The following is an 18,615-nucleotide window of genomic DNA, read 5'->3' on the forward strand; positions in this document are numbered from 1 at the left end:
TCACACATGATTGAGCCTGTATGATAATGAGTATTCAGAGATGGGTAATGCCTGGGGGGCGCTCACCAACCTAAGACAGAGCGCCTGTGTGGCCTGGGCAGGCATCTCCATGACGGTTAAGGTGACCTGCTGACTTCCCACGCAACCTAAGTCAGAAGCTTATTTTTTAGTAAAAGGGGGACCTGTAGGGCCCGCCCCCCCCTCCCCCCGTTTTGGGTAACTGTTGCCTTGCTTGCTGACCTTGATCTTGATACCCTCCCTATGCTAATTCCCTGCCGGGTTCCACCCTCCTGAATGCTTAAGGGAAGTTCCTTGTCTGTGTATCCTGTATATTGGGCATTAATAGCTTAGATGCAAGATTGTAAAACATCGGTAGTGTTTCCCATTGTACTGTAAGCCTGTATTTAAGACCTCCTCCCTCCTTCAATAAATGGCATTCAGCATTAAAAAAAAAAAGAAAAGAAAAGAAAATGCAGCCCCTCTAGGCTCTTATCCTGACAAATCCAAGCCTTAACTAAACCAACAGTTTGTATTAACACCAGACAGAGAATTCAGTCACATTGCCCACATTATCCAGAATGCAAAATACTCAGGCTCAAATGACCTGTTTCTTCAATAAGTAACCTGTAAGTTCTATATTTAGGAGACAGTCTCTCATTATGGTTCTCAGGCTGGTTCCAAGCTCCTGGACCTCAGTGGCCTTCATACCTCAGCTTCCCAAATAGCTGGGTATATGGACCACGGTGCCCCGCTCATGTATGTGTCATTTATGTTTAGCTGTTCTGGTTGACAGATTACTATTTCTAGTATATATGCATATATAACAGTATAATATATGTAATATTATTATATATTAGAAATAGCCAGGCAGTGTTAGTACACACCTTTAATCCCAGTACTTGGGAGGCAGAGACAGGTGGATCTCTGAGTTCAAGGACAGCCTAGTCTACATAGAGAGTTCCAGGATAGTCAGGGCTACACAGAGAAATTCTGTCTCAAAACAAATTAAAATTAAAAAAAAAATAGTAATCTGCCGAGCTAGATATAATGGTGCACACTTAGAATCCCAGCACTCAGGCATCTGAGATAGAATTCCCATGAGTTCAAGCCCAGCCTTTACTATATAGCAAATCTGAGGCCAGCCAGGGTTAGAAAGGAAGACCCTGTTTTGTAAAAACAAAGCAAACAAATTAAAGGAGAATCTGTCAAAATGTTTCTCAGAGTGTCTGTGCCTGTGACATTTTCACCAACAAAGTGTGCCACACTTGGTTTCTCCCCATCCCAACCACTCGAGCATATGTCCCTGTCTTAACTGATGGGGAGGAGTGTTTCATGGAGGTCTTAATTTTATAATTTCCTAAGGAATGGTTATGTCTAAAGCATTTGTATTTATCTGACTTAGTATAGCCCTTCCAGTGAGCTGCCTCCTAATCTTTTGCATATTTTAGTTGATTTTATTAAAGTTTTTTACTTTAGAGTTTTAAAAACTTTACATATTTTAGATGCAAATCCTTTTGAGATATGTGGCTTGCAGGTGTCTTTTCCCTGATTGTAGCTTATCTTTCTATCCACTTAAGGGAGTTTTTCTCAGAGTAAAATTGCTTCATTTTGGTGAATTCCCATTCACTGATTTTTCTTTTCATTTTAGACAGGGCCTCATTCCGTAGACCAGGCTCTCCTGGAACTCACTCTGCAGACCAGGCTGGCCTGGAACTCAGAGATCCACCTGTCTCTGCCTTCCACGCTCTGGGATTAAAAGCATGCACCACCACAGCTGGCCTGATTTTTTACTTTGTGAATCATGTTTGGTTTTACATATTACTCTTATTTTCTTGATTCAAGTAATGGATATATATATATCTGTGTGTGCTCATGTGTATATAGGTGCATGCATGTGGAGGTCAGAGGTCAACTTCGGGTGTTGTTCCTCAGGACCCTAGCTGGCCTGGAACTAGATATAGAGACAGAGCTAGCTTTTAACTCACAATGATCCTCCTGATCCACCTGCCTCCCCAGGCCTGGGATTAAAGGCACAGGCAAAGCCAGGCATGGTGGTGCACAACTTTAATCCCAGCACTTGGGAGGCAGAGGCAGGTGGATCTCTGTGAGTTCGAGGCCAGCCTGGTCTACAAATCAAGTTCCAGTACAGCTAGGATTGTTATACAGAGAAACCCTGTCTCAAAAAAAAAAAAAAAAAAAGGCACAGGCCATCATGCCTACCATCATCTTGTAGCTTGAAACAAGGTCCCTCTCTTGGACCTCCAGATCAGTTATTAGGCTGGACTAGCTGGCCAGCAAGACCCAGGAGCCTTCTGTCTGTGCCTCCCCAGTGCTGGGGTGACAAGCATGTACCATCATCCTTGATTTCAATATTTTCTTAAATCTTGGGATATTCAGGTTGAAATTCTCTGTCTTCACACTCTTCCTCCTCTTGTGTCTATTGATAATCTAAATTATTCCAGCACTATTTCTTGAAAGGATGTGAAAATGGCCCCCATAGTCTCATATATATGAATGCATGATCCCCAGTTGAGGTACTGTTTGGGAAGGACTAGGAGGTGTGTTGTGGCCTTGATGGAGGAGGTGTGGCCTTGTTAGAGAAGATATGTTGCTGGGGGTAGGCGTTGAGGGTTAAAAGGCCCATGCCAGGCCCAGTGTCTCTCTCTGCCTAATGCCTGTGAATCAAGACGTAATGCTCTCAACTACTTCTCCAGCACCATGCCTGCCTGCCTGCCACCATGCTCCCCACTGTGAGGATAATGGACTGAAACTTCACATACATGAGACACCATAGTTCTGTTTCCTATTTGTTTGTTTGTAACAGTTTGTAACAGTTGAGTGCCTCAAACTCACAGCAGTGGTCTTGCCTCAGCCCTCTCTCTGAGTGTTGGGATTATATTTATATAGCACCTCACTTGGCTGAGAATTCTATCATTTATTTATTTTGAGACAGGATCTCACTCTGTAGCCCTGGCTGAACTGGAACTCAGAGATCCTCCTGACTCGTCTCCCTAGTGCTGGGATTAACGGTGTGAGCTACCACACCAGACTGAGAATTCTATTTTAAACTTTTTTTAAAAAAGCACATTTTTATTTATTTGTGTGTGTGTGTGTGTGTGTGTGTGTGTGTGTGTGTGTGTGAAAGTCAGAGGACAACTTGTGGGAGTTAGTGCTCTCTTCCCACACCACCCTGTGGGTCCAGGGGATCAAACCAAGGTCATTGGACGTGGAGGCAAGCACTTAACACCTGCTGAGCCATCTCGTTGGCTGTATTCTTAACTTTTTGAGGAGCCTCCATACTGTCTTTCATCATGGTGGCACTAACTCATATTCCCACCAATAGTGTCAGAACAGCACCTTGTCATTTAAATGATACTCAGTGTCTGTCCTGTGAAGAGCAAAAACAGGCTCCCTGTGGAGCTAGTCGTTTGAGCTCAAGCTTCCAGGCTTTTGTCCCTTGAGAACTCTCCAAGAGTCTAGCGATGGTCCAAAAGCCATTAAGTTTTGCAAGATTTCAAACACTTGGCTATTTCGTTGCAGTTGGCTAAGGCAACTTATTTCCCCTTGCTCACATCTCCCTGCCTTAAATGACACAGCAGTGCCCATGAGCATTTGCGGCATCCAGCGAAGGTAAGCTAAATTGGAAATGTCCCCCCTTTGAGGCTATGTCTACGATGTCTAGTCACAGCCATAGTTACTACTCACTGCACAGTGCAGGAGCATTCTACGGCTGTATCACATCCACCCATCGTGTGAATCACCCAGGGTTGTGCCTGTGTGTACACATCTAGGTCAGATCAGGGCACTAAACGTGTCCGACAGCACCTAGAACTGGAAACCTGTGGGAGTGGAGAAGAGTCAAGGTTTTAACATCCATGAAGCCAGAATCTGGTCTGAGGGAAAAATTTCCAATCATCAGCCATGCAAAATTATTAACAGAGAATTCCATTCCATACTGACACCAGTGAAAACAAGTTTATCCTGTTGGCAATATACTCACTAATACAATATATAATTATAAAAGCACCGTGTGTGTATGTGCATGCGTGCATGCATGCATGCGTGTGTGTGCGGGCGCACACACATGAATGTGTACAAGCTGTGAACTGAACACCCAGAGCCTTGTGCTTGGCATGCTGGGCAAGCATTTTACCCTGAGCTAGATCCCCAGTCCTCATTTTTTTTTTTTTTTTTTTTTAGATAAAGTCTCGTTATATAGCTCAGGCTGACCTCCGAGTTTTAACCTTCCCGCTTCCGTCTCTGAGTTCACCACCACATCCAGTTCATCCTTTTCCTTTTTTATGGGAACCATACAAAACATAATTTATCAAAATTCCTGTGTTTAGACTAGCAAGGGCTTGGTGAGTACAGGAAGTTACTGCCAAGTCTGGACAGAGAAAATCAATTTCCAGAAATTGTCCTCTAGCCTGCCCCTGTGCATCATGACACATACGTGGTTTTTAAAAAAAAAATGTAATAAAAAAAATTAGGGCCTGGAGAGATGGCTAAATGGTTAAGAAAATATCCTGTTCCTACAGAGAACCCAAGTTCAGTTCCCAGTACCCTTGTCAGGCCGCTCATAACCAACTGAGACTCTGGCTTCAGGAGATCCAAAGCCCCTCTTCCTGCCTCCTCTGAAACTACACTTGTGTGCACAAACTGTCCCTACCCCATACACACACTCTAAAAATAAAATCTTTCTTTAAGTCTAAAGAACTCTTATGTTTAAATGTTTGATGACTTGACGTAAAATGCTGCTCTCAGTGCAAACGAAAAGGTTTGTGTGGCGGAGGGGGCTGCAGAGACAGCTTAGCTCCTGCAGAGGACCCGGGTTCAGTTCCCAGCACCCCAGCAGGCAGCTCACAACTGTCTGTCACTCCATGGGTGTCACTCCAAAGCATCCAACACTCTCTCTGGCCTCCTCAGGCACTACATGCTGCACTTACATGTAGGTACATAAAAATAAAATCACAATAAAATATTTCTGTTTTTAAAGAAGTTATGGGCTAAAAGAAAATTTAATCACATTTTTAGAATATGACCATAAACTTCTGATTCCTCTTGCTCCTACCTCTAGGGTGCTAGGATTGCAAGAATTCCTAGTTTTTATGTTGCACTGAGAAAACACTCTATCAACAGAGTTACATTCCTAGTACTAGAAACTTTTAAAAACTCAAACATGAGGAGAAATTTAACCCTTTATGCTAAAATAGAAATGGTCCCATGGGCCCAAAGAAACTGGCACTGTTGGGAGGTGTGTGGTTTTGTTGGAGGAAGTGTGTCACTGGGGGCAGGCTTTGAGGTCTCAGAAGCTCAAGGCAGGCCCAGTGTGTCTCAGTCTCTTCCTGCTGCCTGTGGATCAAGATGTAGGACTCACAGCTCTTTCTCCAGCACCATGTCTGCCTGCATGCCGCCGTGCTTCCCACAATGCTGATAATGAACTAAACCACTGAACTGTAAGCCACCTCAGTTAAATTTTTTCTTTTATAAGAGTTGCCGTGGCCGGGCAGTGGTGGCGCACGCCTTTAATCCCAGCACTCGGGAGGCAGAGCCGGGCGGATCTCTGTGAGTTCGAGGCCAGTCTGGACTACCAAGTGAGTTCCAGGAAAGGCGCAAAGCTACACAGAGAAACCCTGTCTCAAAAAACAAACAAAAAAAAAAAAAAAAAAAAAAGAGTTGCCGTAGTCAGGGTATATCTGCATAGTAATAGAAACCCTAACTAAAACAATGCCTTTAAAAAAAAAAAAAGGTAGATGGGCTGTAGAGACGGCTCAGCACTTAAGAGGACTTGCTACTCTTCCAGAAGACCCAAGTTCTATTTCCAGCACCTATGTTGGGCAGTTCAGAACTGCCCATAACTCCAGTTCCAAGGGATATGATACCCTCTCCAGGCCTCCAAGGGCACCCACACACGTGGCATACACTCACATAGACACACAGTATACTATATAAAAACAAAAATAGCTGGGCAACGGTGGTGCACACCTTTAATTCGGCACTCGGGAGGCAGAGGCAGGCGGTTCTCTGTGAGTTCGAGGCCACCCTGGTCTACAGAGCGAGATCAAGGACAGCCAGGACTGTTTCACAGAGAAACCCTCTCTCAAAAACAAAACAAAACAAAAAAAAACCAAAATCATCATCATCATCATCATCATCATCATCTTAGGAGCTGGAGAGATGGCTCAGCAGTTAAGAACCCTTGCTATTCTTGTAAAGGACCAAGGTTTGGTTCCTAACACCCACATCAGGTAGCTCCTGTCTACCTGTAATTCCTGTTCCAGGAGTTACTGTCCTCTTCTGGCCTCCAAAGGCATTGCATACACATGGTGCACATACATATACTCAGGTATGTACACAGACATATCAAATAAGTAAATGTTTAAAGATAATAATAACAGGCCGGGCGGTGGTGGCGCACGCCTTTAATCCCAGCACTCGGGAGGCAGAGCCAGGCAGATCTCTGTGAGTTCGAGGCCAGCCTGGACTACCAAGTGAGTTCCAGGAAAGGCACAAAGCTGCACAGAGAAACCCTGTCTCGAAAAACCAAAAAAAAAAAAAAAAAAAAAAAAAAAAGATAATAATAACAATCTTTAAAAAATAAGGTATAGAGCACACTAACATCAACCTACACCCCACACACACACAGAGAGGTATCAAATAGCATTCAGCAAAAAATGGGGGTAACATTCTAATGCAACCATTACTCCAACTATTACAGGAATTTTTAATGATGTTTTTGATAAATGCTAATGTTTAAACTATGTAATTATTATAAATGAGTTTTCTCTTCTATAATTTGATGTTTATAACTTGGTGGTTTGTTTTAGTTTTTGTTTTTTCTCACAGAGAAATCTCACATCCTCTGTCATTAGTCCCAACTCCTGACCCAGTGAATGGCCTATGGCATAAATCAGATGCCACAAGACACAGCTGACCACAGTTCAGAACAAGCTCCCAGGAGCTGCTGCAACTGTTTGAGACTGGTTCTTCACACAACAGGACCAGAACCCCAGGCTGATCAGATGCCATACAATGTACACATTAAAAAAGGTAGCAGAATGGGTCACATTAAAATGCTTCTTTATGGGGCACCTCTAAAGCATTTTAGGTAGCCAGTAGCATCATTAGGCCAACACCTGTCTCTGCTTCTGGAAGATCCTATGTGGAATACTTTTTTACACTGTGTGAATATATGTCACTGTGATTGGCTTAATAAAGAAGCTGACTGGCCAATAGCTGAACAGGATAAGGTTAGGCAGGAAAGCCAAACTGAGAATGCTGGGAGAAAGAAGGGCAGAGCTGAGGAGTTGCCAGCAGATGCAGAGGAGAGAAGCAAGACGGGCATGCTGTACTGAGAAAAGGTGCCAAGCCACATGGCAAAGCATAGATAAGAAATATGGGTTAATTTAAATGTAAGAGTTAGCTAGTAAGAAGCCTGAGCTATTGGCTGAGAATGTATAATTAATATTAAGGCTCTGTGTTGGTTATTTGGGAACTGGTGGGCAGGAAAGAAAAGTCCGACTACCACCCTGCCCTTCACCCTCTCGCCTGTTGCCCATTTGTCTCGTGACCGACAGCGTTCTGAGAACACAAAGATGTGCCCACCTCCTAGTGAAATTAAATCCTTACTGACGAAAGCAAAGGACATCTAGCACCTCCACCGAGTGCTCAAAGGTGTTTAGGGAAGGTGACTCAGGAACCTGAAGAACTGAGGGTTAAGTGTTTGTCATAGTGTCCTCTAGTGACAGAGCAGGGTTAACTCAGTTTACCAAAACCTGTCCAGCACAGGATGTCTCCCACAAGTCATTCCTGTACTCAGGAGACTGAGGAAGGGTAGCTCAAAGCTAGAACAGGCATGTAATGAGCTCAGGCCTGACTGGAGGATAGAGTGAGACACTGCCTCAAACAATCTAATGACACTTATCTACGACAGAGAGAAACACTGTTGGTTTTCTCCCTAGACTTTCTGTTTTACTCAATTCCACTGTGACTTTTGGCCGTTACTTTGTGTCTTTGAATCTTATAAGAAGAGAGTGAAATAGGAAATCAGGCAGAGATGAAAATACAAAGTAAAGACCGGCAAGAAATAAGGACCTCAGCTGGACATGGTGGGCCTATTATAATGTGGGAGGCGGAAGCAGGAGGATCAGGAGTTCAAGGTCAGCCTCTGCTACACAGCAAGTTCAAGGCCAACCTAGACTCCAGCATGAGAGTCTGTTAAAAAAAAAAAAATTTAAAACAAAACACACCCAGTCAGGCAGTGGTGGCGCACGCCTTTAATCCCAGCACTTGGGAGGCAGAGGCAGGTGGATCTCTGTGAGTTCAAGGCCAGCCCGGTCTACAGAGAAAGATCCAGGACAACCAGAGCTGTTACACAGAGAAACCCTGTCTCAAAAAAAAAAAAAAAAGAAAAAGAAAAGAAAACACACTCATGCACAGGGGTGAGGTAGGGTGGGGGTGTCCCTAGAGACCTATTTGAACCCTGTTGGGACTTCTATAGAGGTCATGCTGCGATCTCTTATAGGTTTAGCACATCATTGGCCTAATAGAGTGGAAGATATCCATAAGACGGGCTGGTCAGAACACAACTCCACTGGTTGATTCTGTCTGACATGCTGGGCCATCCTCACTTCTAATCTGAACTTGCTTCTTAGGCTTTGCGGTGGTTTGAATAAGAATGACCCCCCCATGCTCATATATTTGGATACCAGGAAGTGGAACTCTTTGAAAGGATTAGAAGGATTAGGTGTGGCCTTGTGGGAGGAAGTGTGTCACTGGGGGTCGGCTTAGAAGTTTCAAAAGCCCATGCCAAGCTCAGAGTCTCTCTCATTGCCTATGCATCAGGATGTAGTTCTCAGCTACTGTTCCAGTGCCTGCTTGCATACCTCCATGCTCCGCACCATGATTGTTAGTTTTTCGGCTGCATTGTGTTCTTACCCTGCAAGGAAATGCCACGAAACACGACAGAATCCGCTAACAAGAGTTTTATTAAAGGTAAAGGGACAGAGAGTGAACAGGCCTGCAGGAAACACGTGTGTGGAGAAGAAGAAGGAACCGGGAACATGGCGCCAGATTTTAAAGGCTGGGCGTGGACAGATCAGCATCACTACTACACGCAAGTGCGTAGATCACATGGCCACGTTGCGCGCCTACGTGGCTAGTGGAAAGTCACGGATCTTGGTCAGGCGAGATGCCCTGACCCGGAAATGGCTATCCTGACCTGGACCTGGCTAGTCGGAAGTGTCCGCCAGGCATATGCGAACACGCCTGACTGTGGGGGCTTGTTGTAAACCTTTCAATGATAATGGACTAAACCTCAGAAACTGTAGCAAGCCTCCAGTTAAATGCTTTTTTTTTTTAATGTAAGAGTTGCCGTGGTCACGTGTCTCTCCTCACCAGCTTCCCCCGTCCCTAATCTCTGGTTTAGACCACATGTAAAACGTCGTAAGTATTACTATTTCTTATGTGCCTGTACATGTGTGTGGAGGCCAGAGATTGGTGTCACGAGTCTTCTACCTCTTGCGACAGAATCTCTCAATAAACCTGGGGTTTACCAGTTCAGCTGGGCTAGCTAGCCAGAAAACCCCAGGGACCCGCTAATTTCGGCTTCCCCAGCCCTGGGATTACAGGCATGCCCCACCACACCCAGTTTATTACGTGGGCGTTAGGGATCCGAACTCGGGTTCACATGCTCACACAGCAGGCTGAATCTACACTGACTGAATCTACAGCCCTCAGCCCACTTTTCGGCTGACTTCATCCCAGCATCTCTCTTCCAATTTAACTTTCTCCGTTCCACTTCGTTTTTCCCCAAATAGATCCGGCGGTGTGGTCACCGATTTGCACCCTGTAGAGTTTTCATCCTACAAATGAAACAGCTGAACATCTCTGATCCCGCGGACCTCTCCCCTAGGCGCACGCGCGCTGGCGCTGCGCTCACCCGCCGCAGGTCCCGGGCTTCCGGTTCCGCCTGGGCCCAGGGACCGAGGCTAATGGCGTCGGCGGCGAAGTCGGCCCCAGAAGAGGCCGTGGAGACTGAGGATCCGGGCGCTCTGCAGCCCGGAGCCGCCCCGTTCGGCAATTTCCCTCATTATTCTCGCTTCCACCCTCCGGAGCAAAGGCTCTGCCTTCTGCCCCCGGAGCTTCTTCGACAGCTCTTCCCTCCCGAGGGTCCCGAGAGGAGGCCGATCCTAGGGCTCGACGTGGGGTGTAACTCCGGGGTGAGTGACGCGGGAGGGATCGGAGCGCCGGGAGCCCAGCAGGTGTCGCCTCCACGTCCCCTGTGGTTCTGGCCTGGGCGCAGCATCAAAACTTGCCCATAGTGGGCTTTTAAAGAATAGCATTGACAGACACGTGCACGTCCCAGCGCCCTCCCCCCCCCCCCCCCCAGTTAGGAATTTTGAGTAATCCACAAATTCATTCCAAATTCCCGCCGGACCCGCGGGGGAGGAGGACCGTCTAATCTCACTTCCGGCATTTGCCTCCTCTACTGCTTTGCTGGCCTCCTGGCTGGGGAACGGGGACCCACATCTGGGAACATTGGTTCCTAGAAGAGAAGAGCCAGGGCAACAGAATCATGTCTGAAACTTAAGGCTGCAAATAGACAGTGCAGGCCAGACCTGGAGCCAGGTGCGTATTTACTTAAACCTTGTGCTAACAGAGTATAGCAGTGAACAGTAGAAAGGATCAAGAAAGAAAATAGATCGTTCTGCTAGAGGAGGGAGGCCGTAACCACCCTGCCCACCGCAAAGTGTTTTTAGGCATGTAATGATTATAAGTCAAACCACATGCAAAATAAGGAAATGCCAATCTCACCTGTTCATAGCCACTGGGATGTCTTAATGGAGCAGGCAGTTTTACCCCATGATTGCAAATGCTTCCAAAGTTAGGGCCAATCCCCATCAGTCCAGAGTGGGAGCTAGAGGGATGTGGAGGGAGAGCTTTACTCTGATGATGGCGGAAGAGACTGGGGTTGCCAGCGTGTAATGCTAGCATTCAAAAGACAAGGGTGGGCATCCCCACAAGTTCGAGGCTAGCCTGAGCTATATGAGACCCTGTTTCCAAAAACTACAGAGAGAGAGAGAGAGAGAGACATTGGTAGATGGCTGAAGACCAAAGCTCCCGTTGAGTGGAGCTTTGGAGCTAAGCAGGTGGGCTTTGTGTCCCTGTGTTCCTATACTGTGGGAAAACAGATAAAAAGATTTCCTGAAAGGAACCTGGAAACCACCGAAGATTTTAAAGTTGAAAGCAGCGTCTATAAAAACACACAGTTTTTATAGAAAAGACACAGTTGCAATTGACCAAGGCAGATGTTCCCAAATATGCATTTTTTTTTTTTTAATTTTACATAGCGTCTCACTGGGTAGCCACACTGCCCTCCATATGTGTAGACCATGCTGGCCTCAAACACAGTTTCAGAAGGAGGAGGGAGGTAAATTTAGCGGTGTGGTGTGGGTTCTTGTGCCTTCCAGTGTGACTTTGAACTACATTGTTAGCATGACTTCACAGTTTATTAGAAATCAGACTCTCAGCCTTTACCCCACATCCACTAAGTCAGCATCTGTATTTTAAGATGACTCCCTGGATGACCTGTATACCGTTGAAGTTAGAAGGGGTGCTAGAGATACAGCTCAAGTCTTCAGAGTGCTCACTGCTCTTCCAGAGGAGCCAAGTTCAGTTCCCAGCACCCTCGTCAGACAGCTCACAACCACTGTAACTCCAGTTCCAGGGGATCAGATGTTCTCTTCTGGCCTCTCTGAGCACCCGCACACATATGGCATATGTAAGCACCAAGACACGTGCACACACATAAATAATAAAAGTAATTTATTTAAAAGATAGGAAAGCCTGGTGTGGAAAAAGGAACTTAATGTAGCCTAAGTCTTACTATGTCATTGGCCATGTGACTCTAGATAAGTAAATAACCTGGATCCATATATATATATATATATATATATATATATATGTATGTATGTATGTATTTATTTATTTATTTTTGGCTTTTCGAGACAGGTTTCTCTGTGTAGCTCTGGCATCTTTCCTGGAACTCACCCTGTAGCCCAGGCTGACCTCAAACTCACAGAGATCCACCTGCCTCTGCCTCCCGAGTGCTGGGATTAAAGGCATGCGCCACCACCGCCCGGCTTGATCCATAATTTTTAAAATGCAGAGTTTTTGGTTAATTATACCCTCATTAAAGCACATAAAACGTAAGTCTGTACTTTATGATTATAAGGCAACACCTTTATAACCACTGTCAGAGTAAAGAAAAAAAAATAAAGCATTGTCTGTACCCCAGAGGGTCTTTATGTGTGCCATTTCCTATTTATAGAAGCCTTCTTCACCCACGGGTGACAGCTAGCCTGTTATCACCTTGCTTTTGTTTATAGCTTACTCCTTCTCTATCCCTGAACAATCTAGTTTAGCTTTCCCACCTGGGTTTTTTTTTTTTTTTTTTTTTATAAAGGAAAACTTACATGTCCATTATGTCAGTACATGTCTGTAATACCAGCATTTGAGAGGCTGAAGCAGGAGAATCACAGAGACCAGCTTGGTCTACATAGTAAGACTTGTTTAAAAACAAACAAACAAAAACAAAACAAAAAAGGAAACTTGCCATATGTTTTCATTGTGACTTGATTTTCTAGTCAGTAGTATGGAGTTGAAAATTCAGTCAGTGGTAGAACTGAAAATACTCTATTTTGGTGCATTAAGCCAAGGTACTCAACTTTATGCTGTCAGTAATATTCTATCTTTTTTTTACCCTCTTTGGATTTTTGAGACAGGGTTTCTCTGTGTAGCCTAGAACTCACTCTATAGACCAGGCTGGCCTGGAACTAACTCAGAGATCACCAGCCTCTGCCTCCCGGACGCTAGGATTAAAGTGTGTGCCACCACAGGCTAATCTTCATCCTAATGACTCTTATTCTTACTTGTCCATGCTACTGTTAATGGACACGTGAGTGGTTCCCACTGTGGACGGTCTTCCCTGCATGAAAAGTTGCAGAGGTAAGAACAGGAAACACCTTGGAAGAAACTATGTAAAACAACGTGTTTGAATTCGCTGTGGTTGCATAACTATGGTTGGTTACGCAGGGATGAGAGGGTGCCGTGTTTGAGAGTCAGGGGCATGCTAAGATGGTAAGAATCGTGTCATTACACATGGCTAGAAAGACTCCCAGCGACTGGAGCTGGTAAAAGGTCAGGCAGTAGAAATGAAGGCTGTGGAGCTGAAGGCTGGATTAGTACTTCTAGAATCCGGACTTTGCCATCTACCTCTGAGAAACAGATTTTTACAAGATGCTGCTTGCTGTATTCACCACCTTCCTGATAAGGGACACCCCTCACGCTTCTGAATTCCTTTCCTTTGGCGATGAGACACCCGGAAAAAGAGAATGAGTTTGCCAGTGTATTGTTTAAGCTGGAAGACACTGCTCTGGGCTCTTTGCTGCCTTCGCCACATCATTTGGGCTGTAACTTCCAAGTGCACAACTCGATCTGTGTCAGTGTCAGGATATAGGTGGCCAGGCATCGTGTGTGCATGTAATCCAGCAGTCAGGAGGCGGAGGCAGGGGGATCAGGAGTTCAAGGCCATCCTCAGCTATATAGTGAGTTTGAGGCCAGCATGAGCCACTTAAGAGTGACTCAAAAAAATAAAAACTATTATGAGGGTGAGGAGAAGCATGAGGGCTTTTGGAGGACGTGAGAAAGGAGAGGAGGTGAACTACTTGCTATTCAGCCTCTCTGAAGAGCCGAATTCCACCTTAACCTTTGAATCTTGAGTTCTTTAGAGGGACAGGTTTAGTTAAGTTCCCTTTGTAGTAGCTTTGCAAGAGTCAGAGCCTGAGGGCACAGATTTCCCCCTGGCTGCGGCCCTTGTGGCCTGACCACTGCTGGTAGTGGCACAGTTGCTGCTGCTGATTCGGACAGCCATGGCTTAAAAGGCAGCAACAATTAAATAAAAGGACAACAGTTGGCACCCCACACTGGGTGCCAAATTGTTTTTCTCTTTTTGGGGGGCTCCCCTGCAACCCAGGTCCCAAATAAATCACTTGTGGAGGCTTCTTCTTAATTATAACTGCCTGGCCTCAGCTTGGCTTGTTTCTTGGCAGCTTTCTTTGAATTGTGCACCTACCTTTTGCCGCTGGGCTTTCCCCGTTCTCTTACTTTGTAAATCTTTTTTTTTTTTTTTTTTTGGTTTTTTCGAGACAGGGTTTCTCTGTGTAGCTTTGTGCCTTTCCTGGAACTCGCTTTGGAGACCAGGCTGGCCTCGAACTCACAGAGATCCACCTGGCTCTGCCTCCCGAGTGCTGGGATCAAAGGCGTGCGCCACCACCGCCCAGCTACTTTGTAAATCTTACTCTCACTCCGTGGCTGGCTGGGTGGCTGGGTGGCTGGGTGGCTGGGTGGCTGACCGCTGGAGTCCTCCTCCTTCTCTGGCTACTTCTTTTTCTTCACTCCTCCATCTCTTTTCTTCTTCTTCCTCCCAGATTTCTACTTCTATTTATCCTCTCTGCCTGCCAGCCACGCCTGTCTTTTCTCCCGCCTTGCTGTTGGCCATTCATTTCTTTTTTCAGACCATCAGGTGTTTTAGACAGGCACAGTAACACAGCTTCACAGAGTTAAACAAATGCAACATAAACAGAAGTAACACACCGTAAAATAATATTCTACAGATTATAGGGTTTAGAGCAGGTGCATTACAGCCTGCAGCCCCTGGAGGGCGCTGAGAGTCTGCTCATGAAAAACTGTGGCCTCTTCAGATTATTATGTTAAGAGCCTCACATCCGGTACAGTCAGAGGTAAGGGGCAGTCTCAAGGATGAGAGATTTCTTTTTTACTGGCTGTTTGGGAGCTGCAGTGACAAGGCTCTTTTGGATTCCTCTAGGACCTGAGTGTGGCTCTGTACAAACATTTCCTTCCCCTGCATGATGGGGAGACCTGCTTAGGTGCCTCCAGAGAATTCCGCCTCCTCTGCTGTGATATAGACCCAGTCCTTGTGGAGCGAGCTGAAAAAGAATGTCCTTTTCCTGATGCTTTGACCTTTATCACCCTGGACATCATGGATCAAAGGAACAGAAAGGTTCCCCTGAGTTCGTTCTTAAGCCAGTTTGGGCGTTCAGTTTTTGACATTGTCTTCTGCATGTCAGTAACCATGTGGATTCATCTGAACCATGGGGACCATGGTCTGTGGGAGTTCCTGGCCCATCTCTCCTCACTCTGCCAATACCTCCTGGTGGAGCCACAGCCCTGGAAATGTTACCGGGCAGCTGCAAGGCGCCTCCGAAAACTGGGACTCCATCATTTTGATCATTTCCGCTCCCTCACCATCCGAGGCGATATGGCCAGCCAGATCGTGCGGATCCTGACGCAGGACCATGCGATGGAATTCGTGCACTGCTTCGGCAATACCAGTTGGGACCGAAGCCTTCTGCTGTTCAGAGCAAAGCACACCATGGAGACTCATGCAACCCCTGAGTCGCCGACAGAGAGACAGAAAGGAACAGATTAGGGTCCTGAGGACAGTAGAAGGACACAGCGGGAAGACAGAAAGACACTGAAACTTTCATACTGAGAACTGCGTTCGCATCCTGGAGCGATCGGCAGCCTCCAGACCTGGCAGGGGCTTTTGGCAAAGTGTCGAAGCAAGCAGCTGAAAAAGAATTGGTGTCTGTGTTCCCTATTGTTTGGATAGGCCCCGAGGGGAATGAATTCATAGAGCAGTGAGCTAGGCAGTCTGGGTAGAGATTGTGGTCCTGGGAAATGAAACTGCTTTTGGAAGTTGTTTTTGTTTGCTGGGGATCAAACTCAGGGTCTTTAATGTGCTAGGCAAATGGTCTACCACCAAGCTACATCTCCGGCTCTAAGGGGTTATTTATAAAAAATAAGACCAGGTTAATCTTAGACTGTGTCATCTTTCTCATTTTTATTTTTATTTTATTTTTATTTTATGTGCATTGGTGTTTTGCCTGCATGTATGTCTGTGTGAGGGTGTCAGATCTTGGAGTTACAAACAGTTGTGACCTGCTATATGGGTGCTGGGAACTGAACCCAGATCTTCTGGAAGAGCAGTCAGTGCTGTTAACCCCTGAGCCATTTCTCAAGCTCCAAACTGTCATTTCTTTGAACTCCTTAAGTCCAATCTGGTGTCTTCAGGCATTTTCTGAACCTGCTAGGCCTGCCTTGAAGCAAAGCCTCACAATGAAATCTGCAATAAGAGGTCCTGGACTGGCTACAGGAAGTGGCCAGTAGGGAAGGCAGCTTACCTTTCTAGAGCAGGCCAAGCCTCGAACAGTAGTTATAGACACTAGAAAGATTCGCCAACCAGCCTTTAAAAAAAAAATACTTAGAAGTACTTAGACACTGGGTGTAGTGGCGGATGCCAGCACTTAACAGACAGGGGCAGGAAGATTGGAGTTCAGGGCCAGCTTCAGCTACATAGTTTGAGGCCAGCCCGGGCTATAAATTAACACCCTGTGTTTAAACAAACAAACAAACAAAACCAAAGCAATGACAGCAGGTGTTTAGGGCTCACAGTAAAGCTCAGTTGCAGAGTGTTTACCAGATACCTGTAAGGTCTGAACCCGAGCCTTCGTCTCATCCCCCATCACCTCCTCAAAAAAATTTAGTTGTGACCCCTGAGGTAGGTGGAGATTTGTGATTTGGTTCTGCAATACAGCTCAGCAATCTTGCTTTTCCTCCCTCTTCCCCCTCTCTCTTTAGTTTTCAAGACTAGGGCTCAAACACAGGACCTTGCACACACTGGTGAGTCTGCCCTTGCACACACTGGTGACTCCATCCCGGCCTGGTTTGGTTTGGTTTTGCTTTTTTTAATTTTTGTTTTGTTTTGTTTTGACACAGACATCTCTATGTAGTCTTGGCTGTCTTGGAGCTTGTTATATTGACCAGGCTGGCCTTGAACTCACTGAGATCCTCCTGCCTCTGCTTTCCAAGAGCTGGGATTAAAGGTTTCCACTGTCATGCCCAGCCTTGTATTCTTTTATTGTAGCAAAATGTATGTGACAAAATTTGTCATGCTAGCCATTTTTATTTACTTTATGTGTATTTTGTTGTTCTGCATGTATATCTGTGCACCATGTGCATGCAGTGCCCAAAGACACCAGAAGAGGGCGTCGGATCCCCTGGAACTGGAGTTAACAGATGGTGTGTGGGCCATGGGTCCTCTGTGAGAGCAGACAGTGCTGTCAGCCACTGAGCCATCTCTCCAGCCCCCGGGCTGGCATTTTTAAGTGTACAGTTGTGTGGCCTTAAGTATGTTCACAATGAAGGTTCTGTGTTTAGCAGGCGCCTTGATTCTGACACAGGTGAAAGAGATACCACTGATGATTTAGGATTCCATCTAGCCTTCTGCATATTTTTCCTGTTACTTTAACTTACCCACACCCCTAATGGCTCTTAAATATCCTGGGAGCTCCGCCCCCAGGGCTACAGACTAATACTTTCCTGTTTTGTAATCATAATCCCCTGAAGTAGTTATTAGGCATCTCAAATTCAAAAGATCCCAAAAGCAAACTAATCCTATTCCAACCTAATCCTGTTGTGGCGTTCATTCATCGCACACGCTCGAGAATCCAGTGGGTTCCTCCTGTCTGCTCCCCACACTGAAATCGGTGCACAGTCCCTCCAATTCGGCAACAGCACGTGCATCCCATTCACTGCATCCGTGTGGCAGCACCTGCCTTCCAATCCGTGCCCTGTCTTCAGCCAGTTTACCTACACACCTGAAATAGTGCCCTCCTCCTTTTCCTGAGCCAGACAAGCCAAAGGATCAGAAGGAATTTTTCAGAATAAAGTATTAAACAAAAATAAGGTGCTGTCGCTTTGTGATGACAGTCTGTCAACATGCTGCGGGCAACAGTTATGCTTGTTAGAGCAAAGGCTTAGAGGGGAAATGGCAAAAAACAGGAGTCTTACTTGTTTTCCAGGAGAAGGAAGTGTTACAATGAGGAGCTCTGATTGAGGGCCACAGAACATTTTAAATGTTGGAGAGCGTGGGAATGGAAGAACAGAAACAGCGCTAGCTTGGGGTGGTCTCAGAATGGTCACAGTTGGAGACAGAGCTAAGTTTCCTCCTCTGTATATCTTTTTTTTTTTTTTTTTCAAGACCAAGTTTTTCTTTGTATAGCCCTGACTGTCCTGGAGCTCACTCTGTAGACCAGGCTGGCCCTAAACTCAAGAGATCCACCTGCCTCTGCCTCCCGAATGCTGGGATTAAAGACGTGCGCCACCACAGCCCGGCTTCTCTGTATATTTTAAGTCTACCATGCAGCTCTGCTGGGTGCTGTCTGTCACCGTCACCAGAAGGGTGCAAAGAATTTAATCCGTCACTGTGTCGGGCTGCACAAGACTCACAGCGTGTCCACATGCCACCCCGGGAGGCTGTGAGTGTTAGTAGAAGGGACTTTACTGTGTGATTAGGGTCCTAAACTAGGGTGGTTAACTGGGATCCCCTAAAAAGAGGGGCAGAGATTTACCCACAGCAGAATGACGGAGGCCACAGGTTGGGAGATAATGAGGAAGGACTACAAACCAGGGGATGCAGGCAGCTTCTGGAAGTTAGAGCAGGCAGGGCATGCATCCTTCCCTGCGTTCTCT

The 18,615-nt window shown here is 46.0% G+C and overlaps 1 protein-coding gene across 1 annotated transcript in view; it reads left to right on the forward strand.

Annotated features, from left to right (window-relative positions):
* The window catches only part of Bcdin3d (BCDIN3 domain containing RNA methyltransferase), a 34,732-nt gene extending 18,115 nt beyond the window's left edge, over window positions 1–16,617 (forward strand). Inside the window, exons 2-3 of the mRNA XM_059247980.1 lie at window positions 9,819–10,220; window positions 14,888–16,617. Of these exons, the coding sequence (XP_059103963.1) occupies window positions 9,819–10,220; window positions 14,888–15,511 (1,026 nt within the window). The 3' untranslated portion in view covers window positions 15,512–16,617. The remainder of the gene's footprint in view (window positions 1–9,818; window positions 10,221–14,887) is intronic.
* The last annotated feature ends 1,998 nt before the right edge of the window (window positions 16,618–18,615 follow it).

This window comes from Peromyscus eremicus, chromosome 20, assembly GCF_949786415.1.
Source record: "Peromyscus eremicus chromosome 20, PerEre_H2_v1, whole genome shotgun sequence".
Classification (NCBI taxonomy): domain Eukaryota; kingdom Metazoa; phylum Chordata; class Mammalia; order Rodentia; family Cricetidae; genus Peromyscus; species Peromyscus eremicus.